The sequence below is a fragment of the Epinephelus lanceolatus genome, chromosome 6 (genome assembly GCF_041903045.1).
Source record: "Epinephelus lanceolatus isolate andai-2023 chromosome 6, ASM4190304v1, whole genome shotgun sequence".
NCBI classification, from domain to species: domain Eukaryota; kingdom Metazoa; phylum Chordata; class Actinopteri; order Perciformes; family Serranidae; genus Epinephelus; species Epinephelus lanceolatus.
In genome coordinates this window covers 38989197-39007717 of record NC_135739.1, presented here as the reverse complement: position 1 = coordinate 39007717, position 18521 = coordinate 38989197, and the positions used below count along the sequence as shown (strand labels likewise).

General features: G+C 38.6%; 1 protein-coding gene across 1 annotated transcript; it reads right to left on the bottom strand.

Annotated features, from left to right (window-relative positions):
- Positions 1-9341: 9341 nt before the first annotated feature.
- gpx7 (glutathione peroxidase 7) lies at positions 9342-17137 on the bottom strand. The gene is made up of 3 exons (XM_033621238.2): positions 16930-17137; positions 12196-12457; positions 9342-9851 (listed from the first exon to the last, which is right to left on the bottom strand). The coding sequence occupies exons 1-3, from the start codon at positions 17059-17061 to the stop codon at positions 9688-9690; spliced, it is 558 nt and encodes a 185-aa protein (XP_033477129.1). The 5' UTR covers positions 17062-17137; the 3' UTR covers positions 9342-9687.
- Between the last annotated feature and the right edge of the window lie 1384 nt (positions 17138-18521).

Sequence of the window (18521 nt, the reverse complement as noted above, 5' to 3'; positions counted from 1 at the left end):
ACCTGTGGTTAAAAAGAGGAATACACCATACATAGATGGAAAAAAAAAAACACAGGAACTGTACACAGCACTTTGACATTCAAAGCAGGGACCCTCTGCATGACATGACATGACATTTTCTGCAACAATTTGCACTGATCTGCTAAACATGCTCTACTCCTTGTATACTCTTTTCTAAGTCTTTATAGGTACAGAAAACCCATAAAACAGTTTGGCTCTGTTTGGTCACAGACTAAAATTGGTACAAATAGGACACATGCTCACCTGAGTGTCTTCTTTTATGTGTGACTGACAGTCATTAGTCCAGATAGTGCTAAAAGACGTTGAGTTACCTACTCCTGTTAAAGGTTAAAAAGTAAAGGACTTTCACAGGTGAGACATGTAGGTTATATTTGGCAAAGTGTCCAATGATCTTCTTCCAAGCCATGGGTGAGGTCTTTACTAATACTGGCCTGAATGACATTTGAAAAAGTGGGGGTCTTGTTATAGTCAAGAGCTAGACTATGACATGTTTACAACATCCAATGAAGAGAATCTGTAAGTGTTTTATCAACACATTCTCTCAAATACCAATGTTTGGTCAGTGGTACTCCAGTCAAATTATGACACTCTTACTCTCAGTTTTGGACACTCAGGGACAGCATGTCAATTTATCCTCCATACATGCATTGTCTCTTCACAAAATCAAGTTTTGTTTTTACAGGAAATGTACAGTGTGCACTTAATAATAATAATTAAATACATACAGTCTCTTTCTAAAATAAACTTCTGTTTTAGGTTTACTTCCTTAGGTTTAGGCAACAAAATATGTGGTTATGTTTTTTTTAAAAAAAAAAGCATTATGGTTTGGTTCAAAATGAGTATGTTTGTTACTGACTTGGTGGAGTTCAGGAGGAGGCAGTTCTTATCGCTCCAGTCACTGAAGGCCCCCACCAGGTCCCTGTGCTCCACTTTGCACACATGCCACTGATGCCAGTGTTGCTGCTCAATGCTACAACTACCAGATTTGTCAGTCTCCAGGAATTTCGAAATGTGAATATATATTTTGTTCTACATTACAGTAAGTTCATGATCACAGCTTTCACAGGAAACCTCTGTGACTTCCCTGGCCAAATATTGTTCAAAGCAGCAGTGCAAATATATTATCAAGCAAGGTTTAAGTTTCTGTCTATGTGTTATTTAGCACTTGTTTTATTGAGGAGGGTGTCCACCGTAGTGGGTGATTGGCTGAGAAGTAGTTCCAAGGAGGGAAAAGGAGGTTAAGTGTGTATATTCTACATTTCGTGCCAGAGCGTCTGTTTTTCTGTATTAAGGGGACACTTGTTAGTGGAGAATGAGCTAATGAGAAATATAAGTTGAGAGAAGCACCAGGTTACCCACCCTACCTTTGAAGGACACTTTAATGTCGGGTTAGCTTTGCTGTGGTAAGGGAATAAACCTGAGGTCTGTTGGGCTAGCAGACACACATTGTCCCCTCATCGTTCCTTCTCCATTCACCTAGCTACTCCACAATGCTACAACATAATAATATAATTTATAGTATATACATTTAAACAATTTTAAACTCATCTCTTTTAAGGCCCCTGGTACTCAGTTAGAGGAATTTAGCCCTGGTAAGCCTTTACATTAAGGTGCCTGTGACTACAGATCATTGAGCTGCAGGAGCCAAGTGTCAAGCTGCCCAGTGTGTAGGCAACACTTATGCATTGCTATTGCATTTTCAGTTGTCAGTTGAGTTCAGTAGAATGTTTATTCATTCAGGCCACAGGTGACACCACAGTGATTGTCCTACAGTCACTTCCTCCACTTTTTCTGTGACACTACAAGTCATTTATAAAAAACCTCTTGACAAAGCTGAATATCTGAGCACGAATATCAACTGAGTTCCTCATAACGTATTTCACCATGGCTATTTCAAGTTCCTCTTGCATAAATTCAGACTACTGATGTTTACACAATAGAGCCACTGTGCACTGCAGTAACAAGGCAGTGTGGTCAACAGGCCTCCCATCAATCCTGTTGATTTTCATACTGCAGTGAAGAAATAAATATCCTCCTGTAAGGACAGAACCTATCAAGGACTTTAAGGTCTACTTTATAGAATGGTATCCTATACTGATGTGCGTACATGTTTATCTCATGGGGGAACACATGGAAAATCAGTGGTTTTCAGCAGTAGAATGTATTCTCATCCTGTATTTTCTGCTGGTTGTCTGGCTCCCAATAAATGCAAGCACTTCTCAATTCAGTGAATATGGAAAATAGGGAGAGAGAAGGTTCATCCTTCTTTCAGGCCCCTCTGTACTGTGGAACTGTGCTGGTAGGGGATTTGATGGTGGCCATAGGTGATATGTCTCACAGGGCAGTGCAACTGCGATGCTAGTTTCACACAAAAGCAGTTTTTATTTTCATGGCCAGCACCCATGCTGCGTAAGTAGTAAATGTACTTTCATCCATCTGTGCGCCCATGGGCTTGTTGGTCTTAAAATGAGGTTTGGTCGGGTGCTTTGTTAATCTATTGCTATTTTGAAGCAGCAGGAAGCAATTGTGCCATTGAGCTACAAAAACCTGGTCTGAAGTCAATGACACAGTATTTTTCTGCTATTTAAGAAGGTGCAGAGTGTAAGATTTAGGAGATTAAGCGGTGCCTAGCAGTGATGATTGCAGATTGCAACCAGCTGAACCTTCTCCTTGTTAGAATTCCATCAGTGTTCTTTGTTCAGGAGATTTTTACTGGGAGCCAGATTATCCACAGAGGTCTCTCCCTCTCCAAATAAATGGACTAAGTGATTAAAACCAGTAAAATCACTGAATAAACTAGTTACAAATCAGTGTTTGTCTGACGCTGTTTGGCATTTAGGAGACAGGCTGCTAGCAGCACCAGCTAATCTGTGCTCACCTTATTTCTCTGATAACTTAAGATCTAGATGTTCAGGAGGTTATTACCAGGAGCCACATTAACTGCAGAGGTCTTTTCCTCCCACAAACAAATGGATCAGGTGATTTAAACTGGTGAAAACACTGAGTAAAGAAGTTTCATGTTAAAAAAATCACTGTTTTTCCAGTGCTCTCATCATGGAGGGGCTGCTAACTACGATGGCCAATGTGAAAACCCTAATGGCCCTGTTTAGAGCCAGTGTTTTGCTTGTCTGTTTTGGGCTACTGTAGAAACATGGTAGTGCAACATGACAATCTCCGTAGCTGAGGACCTGCTCCTTATGTAGATTCTAAACAGCTCCTGCACACTGCACCTTTAAAGGATGCATTATTCAGATAGTAAGATGCAACTGCGTAGGCAAGTTCATCATGTGAGTACACTATGCTTGTTACACAAACAGGGACACGCGGATGGGTTGTGGGTGGGGGAAATAATACATAACTATTGAGGAAAATATCAGTTACATTGTAAATGAATCTTGTATCCTCAACATTCACTCAAACGTATCACATAGCAGAGAGCAGAGCAGAGCAGTTGTCTGACTCCCCATGAGGAGAGATGCTGTGCACATTTACGCAGGAGGAGCATCATAATAATCATCATAATCATCATAATCATATCCCACGATATTTGCTGCAGTGAAATTACTGCACTGACTACATTACTCTCGACAGAAAAGCCCCTTGTGCCTTACTTTTGCACCCAGATGATGCACTGTTTAACAAAAGTGGAGCTGGACACAACCTAAATGCACCATACACTTTAGACCATGCACTATAGATTGTTTTAATAGGGCCCATGATGTCTTTTTTACAATATCTCCACAGCCAAATTTGTATTCTAAAGACTAGTTTGGCTCTATTGAAGGTGTTTCAGGCATCAAGTGGTAAAACTGTGGCGGCAGTTAACTCCAACTTAAAAGTGTAAAAAGAGGAACTCTCATGCTGTCTTTAAGAGAGAATAGCTCTTGGAGGTAACCAGTTAACCACATCCTGATTCTCATAAATGATTGCTCACTGCCGTAATCACTCTATAACACATGCTGCAGTCAACAAAACAAAGAACACAGAGAAATGTTCAGTCAGTAAATTGTATGATTGAAATTACAAATAGTGCACACTGTCCAAATGAGTGCCATTTCCATCCCCAGGACATTACATGTATAAATATGCATGAAAATTAACTGTGAAATACATGTTATTATTAAACAAAATGTCCTGCACATTGCCCCAAATGCAAATTTTGGAAATATAATTTAAAACTTTAAAATAAATTACACTTCACTATGAAATATAATCATTAAAATCCTTCAAAAAAAATTTTTTTCATTATTATTACTCTATATCCAACTCTGTTTTGCATACATTTTATTTATAAAAAGTCCATAATATTTTAGTTAAATTATACCTAGTCGTGTCCCCCAGTTTTCACTCAGTCCTGTTATCCTAACACCTTGTCCCTTCTGGAAAAAATGGAACATTACTTAAGTCACATGTTCAACAGGAAGTTGCTTTATTTGAATCTTCTTAAGGCCATGGGAAGACCAAAAGTAAGTTCTCTCATTTACTTTTCTGTATATTTGATTATATTCTTGCTCTGAGTGAATGGGTCATTAATGGCGTACAGTCCTGTTACCTGAATTCTTTTTTAATTGCTATTTTTGTATTTTAGAAGTACTATTTTTTGGTTAATCACAACATTGTGCTCTGTGACTGCATGCTGTTAGCACAGATGCTATGGGGCTATATTTTGTGTATTTGCTAATTCTATGCTAAAAACGCAGTCCTGTTACTTTCAGTCCTGTTACTCATATAAAGAATAACATGACTGAGGAGCTAATATTTTAATGACGTAAAATCAGTAAGCTAGAAACTTTTTTTCTGTCCTATATGCACCTGTTGGTAAATTTTATGGTATCAAAAACTTTATGTGTCTCAAGAATTCAGCACATTCATGTACAATATTTTTTACCAGTTTGTTGTAAAATGTTTCCACAGCTCATTCTGTGCCGTTAATCTAAACAAAAAACTGGTTTGACATCTTCTCTGCTCTGAATGATACTAAACCTTCTCTGTTTCTCTCAGAGAGGAACTCTTATTCAATACATGTTCCGCTTTTACATCCCTTCCCTTTTTTTTATATGGAACACCGGCACTATTTACCTTTACAACAAGATACAGACAGTACAGTTATAACAATAGTATTTTTGCCCACACAACTGCAAAATGCAGTTCTAAAAATAGAGCGTCAATTTCACAATAATAATAAAATAAATAATAATAATAAATAACGGAGCTATTTTCTTTTTGTGTTCCTCAAATGATTACGAATCTCCAAAAAGCTCATAATGTACTTCTACTGCACACAATTTCAAATCTACATATCTGTGTGCAGAAATGTGTGTTTTGTTAAGGTGGCCAAATGACCTATAACATGATGCAAAATGATCATATCTCCCGTACCACAGAAACTAAACTTAGCCCTGCATTTGAATGTTCGTGACACTTACTTTGCCTAATTCCAAATAATAATGTCACCTGCTGGTTTATGTCCAGAGAACAGACAGACCTCACCCAGCGCCTGTCTACATGTTTACAGATATTTTTGATAACTACTGATAGGTCTGATGCCTAATTCACCTCAGGAGGAAGATGGGGCGGAAAGAGGTCCAAATGCTCTGGCAGACCTGTCTCTGTGGGCAATAGCTAATTAACTGCATTATCACTTTATATTTGAAGGAGATGGAGGAAAGAATGGGTCGAAGTGGTGGGAAAAAGAGCCAGAAATCAAAGAGAAAGGGACTGAAGAGACTTTTGAGCAGGCACTTGTGGACAAAGTGAAAGAAAAACAAAACTCTGTCTTTCATCTATTGGTGTCTTGCATTGAGAGTAATTTTATGTGCCACAGCTTTGAATTATGCCCCCTTTTCCCTTCTCTCTGTCACTACTCCAGTAAAATGGGAGTAAATTGTATTCTGTATGTGCTACACAAAACACTGTAAAATGACATTTGTAAAATTTAACGGTGATGTGTCTCTCCAGAAACAATGACCCAGTATGTCTTCTGAACTTGCTTTAACTAGGACAACTTATTCGGTATAGTAGTATAGTATTTAGGTAAAATGTCCACACAACCCACAAAATAAATTTCCCACAAAATATCTTTATCACACTAAAATGCAAAAATGAGTCCAAACACAGTCTTCACTTGTCACAAAAGTGCAGTGTCCAGGTTTATGTTACCTTTTTCAAAACACCTGCTGGAGATCACTGTTGATTCCCCTTCAATATAAGGATGAAGGACTTCACTCAAAGATACAAGTGATGCACATGCAAATGTTTTCCTTCCACTCCACATACACAACAATCCCACTCTTACAAACACAAACATTATGGTACAGGATGCCTCCTGCTTATGGCAGTTCATCATTACTTATGACAGAAGCTGTAAAAATGCTTCACATTGTTTTTTAGTTGAACTTTTGCTGCAAATTATACAAATGCAATACTTCATTTTAGGAAATAATAATAATAATAATAACAAAAAAAAAAAGAAAAAGATTTTGTTTCACACATCAAGTGGACCCAATACTTTGACAGCCAAAATTCAAAACTAGTTGCTATACAGTGACAGTGCTGCTTTAACCAGTGACAGGAACTTTTAACAAGGCACAGAAGTGCCCTCTCCTGGTAGAAACCATTTACTGTATGATGGCAAGTCCACACAAAAATTGGAATGGAATGAAAACATTTCATTTGGATAGTCTGCCTACAAATAGTTACCAGACATGACAAGGTTGCAATGACTGGTATTATTTTCATCTTGTGTAAACTTTTGTATGTGTGTGTATTGATAAAGTATTGGCAAAGGTATAATTGCACTTACATAAACAAGCTGAGTTGTCATCAACTTGAGTTATCTTCGAGTTTCATTGTGTGTGTGTGTGTGTGTGTGTGTGTGTGTGTGTGTGTGTGTTTTATGTAGTCAGCCACAACATGCAAACAACAAGAGAGAGGCTGCACCATTACAATAAATGAAACCAAATTTTTTTTTTTTCAAGTACTGATAACGTCTGAGCTTAGTGATACTACAGTCTTTAATAATTTTGCCCCGGGACTCTTTAGTTTGGTACTCATCCCTAAGAGATGACTAAGAGATGGCTTCTGGGCTGGATGTGGCCTGTGGGCTGCTAACTGAACCTTTTCTAAGTCTCATTCCTCGTACGCAGACTGATCATAGTGTAGTATCGGCCAGCTCCAACAAGGGTCTGACAGCAACACAGTTGTGCTTCATAGACTCTTATGCGATCGTTTCAGTTGTCCTTTATTTTCAGGCTGGTTTTGTGGATTTTGAGCTAAACTTTGTGCCTGGGGAAAATGTAATAATGATACTCATGAGGTTGGAAGGAGATATAGGTTTCTTCACCATTCCAAAACCGAAAAGAACCTGAAAAGTGTAGGGTTAGCTAGCTAGCTTCTGAAGATATAGCCTATTGAATGTAAACACATGCTTCTTTTGCATATTAATGATGATAACAGTGAATAAAGGCCCAACCTGTTCTACAGGGAAGCAGGGAAACTGTCGATATTGAACCAGCTGTGAGTCATTGCAGTGTGTGCAGGTGGACAGTGTTTGGCCTCTCCTGCAGCTTCCCGACTGCCTGCTGGTGGAGGTCCTGCAGCTGGCAGCACAGGGGAAGGCCGCACACCATTCCTCTGCACACGCTGATGCACAGCTGGTTGAATATCATCAAAATTTCCCTTTATATTTATTATCTTCTTTCCCGATCACCAGTGATGTGGTGATTCACTTTTGCACTGTGATCTATAGCCTTTAGCTTTCAATTATCTTTCAACTACAGCCTTCATCTTTCAACTATCTTTTTAACTTGTTCTTGCTGCTGTGTGAGTTTTACATTCTGGATATGTCTTTAAAACACATTTTGTAGACCCTTCTGTCTGCTTCTTTGTTTTTCGAAAAATTTGATATCGCTTCAGGGAGTGCAGTTAGTTAAGCCCCGTTTCCCCAAACGCTTTCAGTATAGTACCTTTGGAACCAAAAGTAACCCTTCAGACATGGTACCTAGACCCTAGCATTTCCACCACAAACAGCACTCTTACATGTGGCAGGGTTGCTATCACTTTGCTCCATCCAGCGATCGCTGCATTTCCTCATCACCAGTAACACAGAGGTAAGAGTGCACCTCATTTATCATCCACAGAACTAGGCTGCACGCCAACATTTCAGAAAAATATAGACCAGCAAGAGTGGAAATGGGATATTTAAAAATAGCAGGTCTGAGCATTTAGTCCATCTTCAGCAAGTGCAGGGGTGTGTTGTCAAATGTTGCCATAATCCACAGGAATGAGGCTCTGCAATGCTTTTGTTCTCCAAGTGAGGATAAGAATATATGCAGTTCACATAATCAGGTCAAAATGTTTAAATGCTTGAAGATCCACTCATTACTATAAGTGTATGTATGTCAACCAAGAGAGACAATTAAGGTGTGCTAATGTATTCACATTGCAGCAGAGGGGGTACCAAAAATGGTAGCGGTAAGGTACCATCCACTGGTACCATCCACAACTTTTTACAGTGGAAACGTAAAAAATGCTTAGCAAACAACTGTAGTGTACCAGACTGCACAGTGGAAACGGGGTTTCTTGTGGGATCCATGCTAACTGTGACAGCTTGACTAACCATCACAAAGGGGCGGGGCTTAGCATAGGGTAATTTGAATACACCTGCTTTACACAGAAATCAGTCCACGTGCTATTAAAGCAACAGAGAAAGAAGGAGGTCTCAGAGTTTAAGGTCTAATCAGCCCTTTCATATAGAAAAACTCTCGCACACTGTCTAACTTGTAAAAATAATGATTTTGATACGCGAGTGGTTACGTCAGTCGGAGACCTCCACGTGGGGAAGACAGACAGGACGCTTGGCCAATCTTTGCATTCAGTCCGAATGCAATGATTGGTCAGAGTTTTCTTAGAACCATATGAGAATAGTGTAATTATGAGTTTTTATCTCTGGTGGAATTCACTTACATTTTAGTGTGCCATAAGCTTATTAATAGCATTTTAACCTACACAAAGAAAAGCGTAGAATTCCCGGAAAGGTAAGTGTCGCTTTAAGCGTTGACATTAAGTTAATGGTGCACAACGAAAATCAACAATTCTAACTTCTCCTGTGAAGATGCACTGTACTGTACATTGTTTCAGCTGTTATTCATTCTGTTTTACCAACATCAAGTTTGAAGTTACTGACAACTACTACTGTAGACACTACAAAAGACTTAATATGTGCTTACAGCTTACAACCCAATGTGGTGATATCATGAACAAAGAAATGTTAAAATGTTTTGAAATAGGACTGTGTAACAAACTCAGCAGCAAGGCATCTCCCTTGTAGTAAATGTTTATTCCACAAATCAGAGTGAATACAAAACCAAACACATAATCCACAAGACTAACAAATAGGAGAACAAGAGCTCTTTGGCTTCAAGCTGCAGCTTCAAATGTCATTCACCTGGTATAAAACTTAACATTAAATTTAAAAACATAGTGGCGTTTCATCAGTGCTTTCAGAAAGCTAGTAACACTTGCTTTCGCTATGTGACTTGAATTGAATGGTTTACTGAACAATGTCTGATTGTACAAGCAAAATAAATGTGTTCAGTTTATCTCTTTGGTCCATGTAGCAATGAATTTAAATCTAACCCAAACACTACGGGGTCTTTTAACAGGAGGTTATAGCTCTTCTTTCTTCTTTAGGATTATCTGCCGCACCATTTCAGCTATTTTGGGTCGGATTTCTTTGACAGAAACTTTTGGTCCCCATGCACCAACCACTTTGCCATTTACATCGATGAGATACTTCCAGAAATTCCAGTCAGGCTCACTTCCAGAAGACTCTGCAGACAATGAGAGAAGAAAAAGAAGTGAAAGCCTGCACAATTTAAAAACATTATGTCAAACAACAGTGGACAAATGTTCAGTTTCGCCTGACCCCACTAAGTTGACCAGCACAAATAAAATCATCATGTAATTAATTAACACTGTAATTTATCTGTATATGGGATTTCAGTGTCAAATATTTTAAGCATCCTGCAAAATTCGCTACCTACAACGCCCATCCAAGGCATACCCAAAGTAAAGTGGAAACTGTTCTTGTTCCATTTTTAGTACATGTACATCAGTGGTGGCTGAAGGTCTTTCAAACAGGAAGCTCACTTTAAATTCACATCATAAAATTTGTCATATTGTAGCGAGGCAGTAACTTATTAAAGGAACATTTAATTGAAGATGTTTTTCAACCACACTCATGCCATAGAACCACAGCAAAACACACCTCAAAGATTTTCAGATGGGTTTGAAAATGAGCTATATCGCTTATGGAAATAAGGAACTCTGGACGGCACTCTGTCTCCACTTGCAAATATCTGCATGGGACTGAGCTCGAAATGCGATGATGCCGGTGAGCATTTCTAAAGCGCTGTCGATCACAAAGGGGTTCAGCCTTTTAGACAATTCCTCCAGTCATCATGCATACACCAGGCGTCCTCTCCCACCTACCACTCCATTAGGTCCCAGGGAAGCTGAGCCTCCCTGGAAGTGACGATTTTGTCGCATTTATCCAATGAGCGTCTCGCTTTGCTGCATGAAAAAAACCTGCTTAGGGCTGTCTCATAGGAATGCATGGAGGCTCCGTGTCCACCGTGCTGATACGAGAATGTATGACAGGGAGGTCACATTTGAATACTAGTGATAAACAGCTGACGTTTGAACATCATAGTCATGATATTAAACGCATCCTAGCGCACGTTTAATGCAATGTAAATTCTTATTTTAATGTAAATTCAATAGTGTATATTAGGGGAAGTTCAGTCTCCCTTGTTGTCTCAGAGCAATCGCCCCTGATGTACATGGTCTCATTTGAAAGGTAATGATGTGAGTTTTTTCCCCAACAGTCAGAATTACTTTAAGTGCTTCTCATTGAGTTTTATAAGTTTCAACACACTCAAATAAAAGGTTTTATATCTTCCCCTGAATATTTTTTTTGAAAAAAGATGCTGCAGATGACTAGAACTGGGAGGTATTTGCTGGAAAACACAATGGGACCAAATCATGTCAAATTCAAAGGAGATAACAATATCACAGAAAAGAAACATTTTACACATGGTTTTCTTTTTTGTTCAGGCACTTCCCCCCCAAAAAATGATTGTGAAACAAATGTGATTGTGAGTGAAAAACAAATCAGCACAGACACAGGCATCTATTTAGGAGCACCTCTAAAAAGCCTAAATTGGTAAGAGAGACTGTTATTTCCCCTAACACAACATATGAGCCATTTGTTTATCATTTCTGTACATTTTTAACAGCCTGTGGGGCTTGTAAAGTGTTCATATCTCCTTTGGAGCTCCGGAGTGTCACTGACTACAAGACCCATAAGCCATGGGGCCAATTATTTGCTCTTTGATTGGCTAGATCCCTAGAAATATGAATGAAGTATGTTCCTTCAACACAGGCTCTCGATGCCTATCAAGGCCATAGCAACAGCATTGGAAGCTCCTATTGGCTCAAGTGAGGTGTCAATGAAAAGGACAGGAGTTCGCCTCCATTTTGGCATCTGGTCTGTCATTTTCTTTACATGCAAAATGGGAGAAATTATGGATGATATGTGGAGAAATATGAACATTTGAAATGATGCGAAGGCAGTTCATGGATATCTATGGATGTAATAATGTGTTTGGACTAAACGCTGGTTTTAGATTATCTGGACTAATGGCATTGTGAACTGTGTAAGCAGCATTTTTGTCTGGATAATATCAATCTGTGGAATAAAATTATGCTTCATAAGTGAGTAATAACTGTTTCTTTTTGTCTGACAAAAGCATTGATTGAACCTGCTGTGGTGGATGTATCTTGCATTGGTCCGCATTAAACATACGAGTAAACCACTTAAATAACAAAAAAAATAAAATACAGCGGTTGTTTACATATCATAATCATCTAAGAATACCTTAGAAGGGCCCGCAGACAGGCCATCAGATTTCTAACAGGAATACTGCGTGTACCATCCATGTTGTATTTGTCATTTCTGAATATCAAACATTTTCTTTATAATGACATGATCCACCATGTTCCGTTGTGTTAATTAGAAACCTGGTCATCTTCAGGCTCAGTTACTGAATAAAGAAAACATCTTAATGTGATGCAAGAACAAAACTCACACCAACACCATCACATCTCACTCACCAGCAAGGTACTTGTAGACATTGTTTGCTCCAGTTCCGACGACCGCAATTTTACTGAACAGGGGGAAGGAGACTCCATAGACTCTGCGCACAAAGCTGTCAATCTCCTTGTCGCTGCCGGGCTCTTGCTGCCCAAACTGGTTGCAGGGGAACGCCAGCACATTGAAGTGATACGGCCCAAAGTCCCGCTGGAGCTGCTGCAGGTCTTTGTAGTGTTCCTCAGTGAAGCCACATTCACTGGCTACATTCACCACCAGGGACACCTAAAGCCACAGGAACACTCGGTAAAAACTCTGATTAACAGTCCTGACTGTCACTAAACAACCGTCAGCAGCAGCTGAGAGACTATAAACAGCTGTTCATATACCTGAATGAGAGCAGATGGACAGGACATGCTCTGTGCACATCATCTGTTAGTTTTGTTAGCTTGTGTTTATCTCAGATGTGTCGGCATGTGAGAGAAGAGACAGAATATATCTTTAGTTTCATATCAGGGTCAATCTAAGTGCAATCTGGAAATCCATCGGTAAAAAAAAAAAAATTCTTCCTTTCTACAATGTAGATTGCAGAATCTGTCTTGAGAGATTAATCTAAGTGTAACAGTACACAATTGATGGAGCCTCAAAGCCTCAGCCTAATTTTTTTCTGTGATGATTTTTTTTACTACATGAAACACTATAATCTATTTTATCAATTCTATTTAAGAGCAACTTCAAGCAACTACAAGGTATTCTTAACAGGTTATGCAAAGCCCCTTTCCCACTAAACAAAAAAAAAAACAAAAAACAAAAAACAAAAACAAATAAACACTACCACTCGTTAACATCTGGCTAACATGGAAAATGTTACAATCGGCATTCAGCCCCGGGACAAATGACTCTGCAGTAGTCACCGGTACTGTCTCTATAAAAGCAGCGCTTAAATATCGTTCAAAATTTAGTTGGCACCAAGTTTGAGAGAGAGACTGAATAACTAAGAGATATATTAAAAAAATGGTAACACTTTGTAACATTTTCACTGGCCTCCATGCTGCTTTCTATTGTTTACTAACCTGTTTTCTGGCCTGTCCCTGACGTTGAACGTGACACACTGGTTAAAAAAAAAGAATGAAAAAAAAACCCAGAGAGGAATACTCATCTACTGTAGAGCCATGTGACTCTGGCGTACTGGTAATGGGAAATCAGTCTAATGCCTATTTTAGACGAGTTTTCGCACATTTAAAAACGTGCGTACACACTAATTTTGACAGAAAAGGGTCAAAATCTCAGCTTAAAGCTGATCCCTCTATATGACCTACATATACAAACAAGACCATCAGCGATAAGATTGCTTATTTGTATACAGTTATTCTTAGTGCCTGTCACCAGATCCAATACCCTGTGAAATCATGCCAAATGATTTACGTGAGCAGACCGAAAGCACTTATGTTTACATTTTCCAAGGTGAAATTTGGCCGTGAGTAGTATGGTAGCCAGTTAAAAGTAAGCAGGATAAGATTTTTTCTTTGGAGAATTTTATTTTTGACATTTTATATTTTGTGGCTTGGCTGATACTAGGGCAGGATCAGCAAAGAGAAAAAGAAAAGAATTGACAGAGGAAAAAAAACATGAACCAACAGTGATTCCAAAGATGGAGAGAACTCAAAACTCCTCACAGACAGGTATGTAATATGTCTACAGCTATGAAATACATTGCAAGACTGTTTTACAATATATGAATTGACATTAGTGGCTAAAAACTATGTTCATCAATTCAGCAATAGATCGCATGTAACTGTGTACACTGTGATTCAGACAGAAAGTCAAACAACATGTTTGATCAAATCAATGCCTTTGCTGTTTACCTTTTCACATTAAGTGTTAGTGAGGTTTTCATGGATGGACCTGTGCAGATACACGGCACAGAAACAGTTGAGCATGTTAGTGCAGGTTAATACATGTTACAGCTTCATGCCTCAGCTCACAGTCAGTAAGGAGGAGTTTCTGCAGAGGATGGGAGAGCAGCTCATCGCTGGGAAAGTGAGCACATGCATTCTTTAATTTGGAGGACAGACTGACAGTGTGATGATCCCATCATCTAGTGCTGACATCTAGTGTCACAATGAAGCAATTCCACGTGTGTTGTATCTGAAAACCCCATGAACCAAATCCTTCATAACATGGCAACTTACTTAAAACAACAGTACACTAAAATGTTTCAAATATTATGAGTAACTAGCTATGATAACTATAAGAATTTGGAAGCATCTGTGAAAGACACCTTTTAACCCGAGACATTGGGCAGGATACATATTTTATATTTTGGGGGGTGATCTTTGTTAATGTTTTTGTCTATTTATTTTTTTAAAAACTATTCCAAATGCTTGACTTTTACAACATCTTGCCTACTAATCTGCAAGCCTGTCACGGGTGGTCAAACTATCTGAGTCACAAAGCTAGGCCGCTCACTAAGTTTAAATGTCCTTGTCTGAGAATAACTAACAGCTAATGTTGATGTATAATGAATTATGTTGGATTACCATTTCTTAATTTATGGGCTATTTGGGATAACCCCAGCTGGCATCTGACATCAACATGACGTCAGAAAGACAATGGACTCTTTACGTTAGACAGACGTCAAATATTGCTCGGAATGAAAATCACATTAACAATATTTTAAATGTCTATCAATGTTAGAATTTCACACTGTGTGGACATTAACATTGTGACGTTTTGCAGATGTTGGGTTTTGTTCTCTATACCTGACAACAAAATGTCATTATTCTACGTCAAGATGACATTGGATTTTTGTTACTTAACAACACAACTTAAAACCTACAAAATATCAACATCATCTGTCATCAGAGTTCTATGTCAAATTGACTTTAGCAGTAGATGTCCTGCCATTGATTTTGGTCACCCAACATCACAACCTAAATTCAACCTGATATCAATCAGTACGTCTATATGACATTAGTAAAAATAGATTTATAGTGTTAGTCTGACTGAAATTGGGCTTTTAAAATACAAGTAAAAATGTTAGTCTGACTGAAATGGCACTAAATCTAATTTCTCAAAGCTGGACTAACACACCCAGATAATGCTATCGGGAGTCGAATTACTCCTACGTGTTTTCAGTCACTGAAACCCAAACTGGCCTGGGTGCTCTGAGCATGCTCCACAGTGTCCGCCCTGGGCTTTGATCTGGAAGTCGAAAGCATTAAATGTGTAACAGAAGAAGAGGCCCGTAACCCACATGGCGGAATCTACATCCAGAGCCATGCATTTTTGGAAGTATGAAATGCACAGAGCTGTAAAGTTGTCCATCACGGGACCAGTTTGCCACTAGTTAACCATAGCTAACTTGTTTGTTGATTGTTTGGTCAGTGATGTAATAGGTCAACTGGAAAAAGGTCCAATACTAACAAGCTGGAGGCATGTCGCCACTCATCATAGCAGAGCTGGACATACTTCGGTCAATAAATCAATTCCTCTCCCGTGCTTGTATACTGGGACAAGGACAGTAGTACAAGTAAATGGCCTAGATGAGCGGTAACTGTGCATGTAATCATACAGAGCGTCTAAGAACGTTGGCGGCCAGCTGGGATGGTATAGAACAGTGGTTCCCAAATGGTCCAGCCATGGCATCCAGACTTCTCCGTAGTCATTAGTTCAAGGTCAATGCAGTTTAATATATTCAGCATCATACTTGCATTTGCATGTAATTGAGCTAGTTTGCCATCTCTGTCAAGAAGCTGTCCATTAGTCACACACTCTACAGTAGGAAACAGCACTTCAAAATAAAAGCTCTGTGCTGGAAATTCACTGCGCTCCAAAATAAAATGTGTTATTTTACAAACTTAACATGTTTGTGAGTCACTTGCAGTCCACTCAGAATGGACCCGTGACCCACCTTTAGACTGCAACCCACCAGTTGGGAACCACTGCTATAGAAAATGGATTTGGATATAGATTACCATGGCAATGATTGCAGCTTTGAAGCTTTTGAGTCAGCCCTATAAATTACACATGGTCTCATGTTTATTTTTATTCATGCATATTTACTTCTTTTTGAAAAAGATCTTCACATTAACTGAAAAAAGAGGTCAGGTGTAAATATGTAGGCTTTATCATATAAAGTACATTTTCCTACAACATTAATACTGTGCTGCCAACACATGAATGCATCTCAAACTTCCTTCATTCAGCTCCACTTTGCTTACATTTGTTATCTTTTGATATGAACAGTGTTAAACAAAACCTGACTAGCTAATAGCAAAAAACAAACAAAAAAAACCAAACACCATAACTGGAAATTTACCTGCAAACAAAATCCCGTATGTTAAAACTCATTTAATGACTCTGGTAAACTTAAATAGAATCTGCAGAAGTATCATGTAGGGTACTAAATCAGTCCATTAAATGCAGACTGAGGCTAATCCTGTCTACTTATCGGTACCTGATTTGAATGAAATCTCTGCTGCAGCTACAGCGGCTCTGCAGGCCTGTTGCCACGTAGGCTAGCGGGGGTACATGATGGGACATCCCGAGCAGGCTACAGTCACACTGATCCTCTGCAGAGCTGTGTTAGTCACATCTACTAACAACATGCTAAGTGAGAGAAGAAATAAATAAACATTCCCATGCAACATTCAGTCATGCAGCCGGCCGACATGCAGAGAGACCGGTTACTGTGAAGACTCCAGCATCACCACTATAGCCTACTGTAATATTCATCTGTTCAGACCCAGACTTACCGAGCCCCGGTACTTTTCCAGGGACACTAACTTCCCCCTGCTGTTCACTACTTTGAAAGTATAAAAGTCTTTCTCTTTGCTCTCAGTGAGGCTGAATAAAGTCAGCAACACGGCCAGCGCTCCGGGAAGCATCTTCACAGTCAAACTGCCAACGCAACAGAGAAGAAACTTGTTCAAACTCCTGCGGATCTCCTCCGGCCCGGAGGACAGCACTTCCGGCACCGGCCGTCATTTACAAAATAAAAGCCGTGTTGATAAAGCTGTGTTGCAGCCACGAGTTGCAGTCAGAACGCCAAAATAAATATAAAAAGGTAACTTCGGTAACTTATGTCAAAATTATGAGATAATTAATATATAGTATTTTACTCTGAAATAGTGATAGTAAATGATAAAGTGACTTTCAAAGTAAAATCTACAACTTAACAATTCCAAAATTTGACCTATAGACCTACAGACGAAAATCATGAACTAGGAAGGCAAAATTTTAATTTCGGCCACCTCAAGATTTGTAAATAAAGTAGGTTAAACATTACAAATTATTATTATTTTTATTATTTTTATTGTTAGAATCCAAATACTATACATATTTTATATTTACTTACCTATTTTTTATATTTATTTATTTATTTTTGTAAATTGTCATAGTTATTTAGATTTTTGAAGTGTTTCCACACATTTAGGTTTTGTCTAGATGTTAACAGTTTCTTTTTATCAAAATTATGAATTAGGCTACCATGTTGTGTCTCTGAAAATTACATTTTCAACCAATTGTTTCAAAATTTTGACCGACTATGAGTATTTTTATGATTCAGACTTTCCATCAAGATGAATTCTTTTTGTTTTTTAGTAAAAAATAGTTTATTTTTGTGGTTTGTTTGTCAAGGATAATGATAATCCAGTTGTTTTAAAAGGCCATGGCTTTTCATTTGTGGGACGGTGACTGCTGTTTAACTTTGAATGTCAGTCAAAACTGACTTTATATCTAACTTGAAAGCTAACAGAAAGCTATAATTCAAAAGCCTGTACAAGTCTGTGAAAGCCATTTTCATCACAACCAGAGAGGGACATTAATTTTGCTGGACTTACCATGTATTCTATCATGGTGGAGCCTCAAAGCTTTTATTTTGAAGGCGTAATGAAGCTCTGGAACAAAAACTTTCCGCCTCTCACTCTCAGCTCATTAGGCAAATGAAAGCATGCACACCATGGCCTACTTAAAAAAACACACACACAGAACAAAACCTTACCTCTCTGCATATTAATTACAAGCTTGTTCATGTGTCAGAGAAGTTTTTACAAACTAGGTCTCATTTGTGGGGGAATTCAGGCTATGTCACATTCCTAACCAGGGGATAATTACACATAATGTGGGACTGAGGGATATTTTGGTTATATCCTGTGGTCTGAAGTTTGAGCTTAGTTTGAGAGAATGGCCTAAATACTGTGCCAAAATAAATAAATCAATAACATTAGGAAGTGGCTCAAAGATTGTCTTTTTTGCATTCAATTGCATTGCACTACAGCATCCAGATTATTTTTTCAAAAAAAACAAAACAAAAAAAAACACTACATCAAAATGCAATATCTAAACA

Bases quoted from the DNA above. Each gene is read 5' to 3' on its own strand.
- gpx7 (XM_033621238.2), bottom strand. From the start codon at position 17,061: ATGCTTCCCGGAGCGCTGGCCGTGTTGCTGACTTTATTCAGCCTCACT. The intron at 12,458-16,929 runs GTAAGTCTGGGT...CTGTGGCTTTAG, and splicing joins TGGAAAAGTACCGGGGCTCG to GTGTCCCTGGTGGTGAATGT. The intron at 9,852-12,195 runs GTGAGTGAGATG...CATTGTCTGCAG, and splicing joins TGTCTACAAGTACCTTGCTG to AGTCTTCTGGAAGTGAGCCT.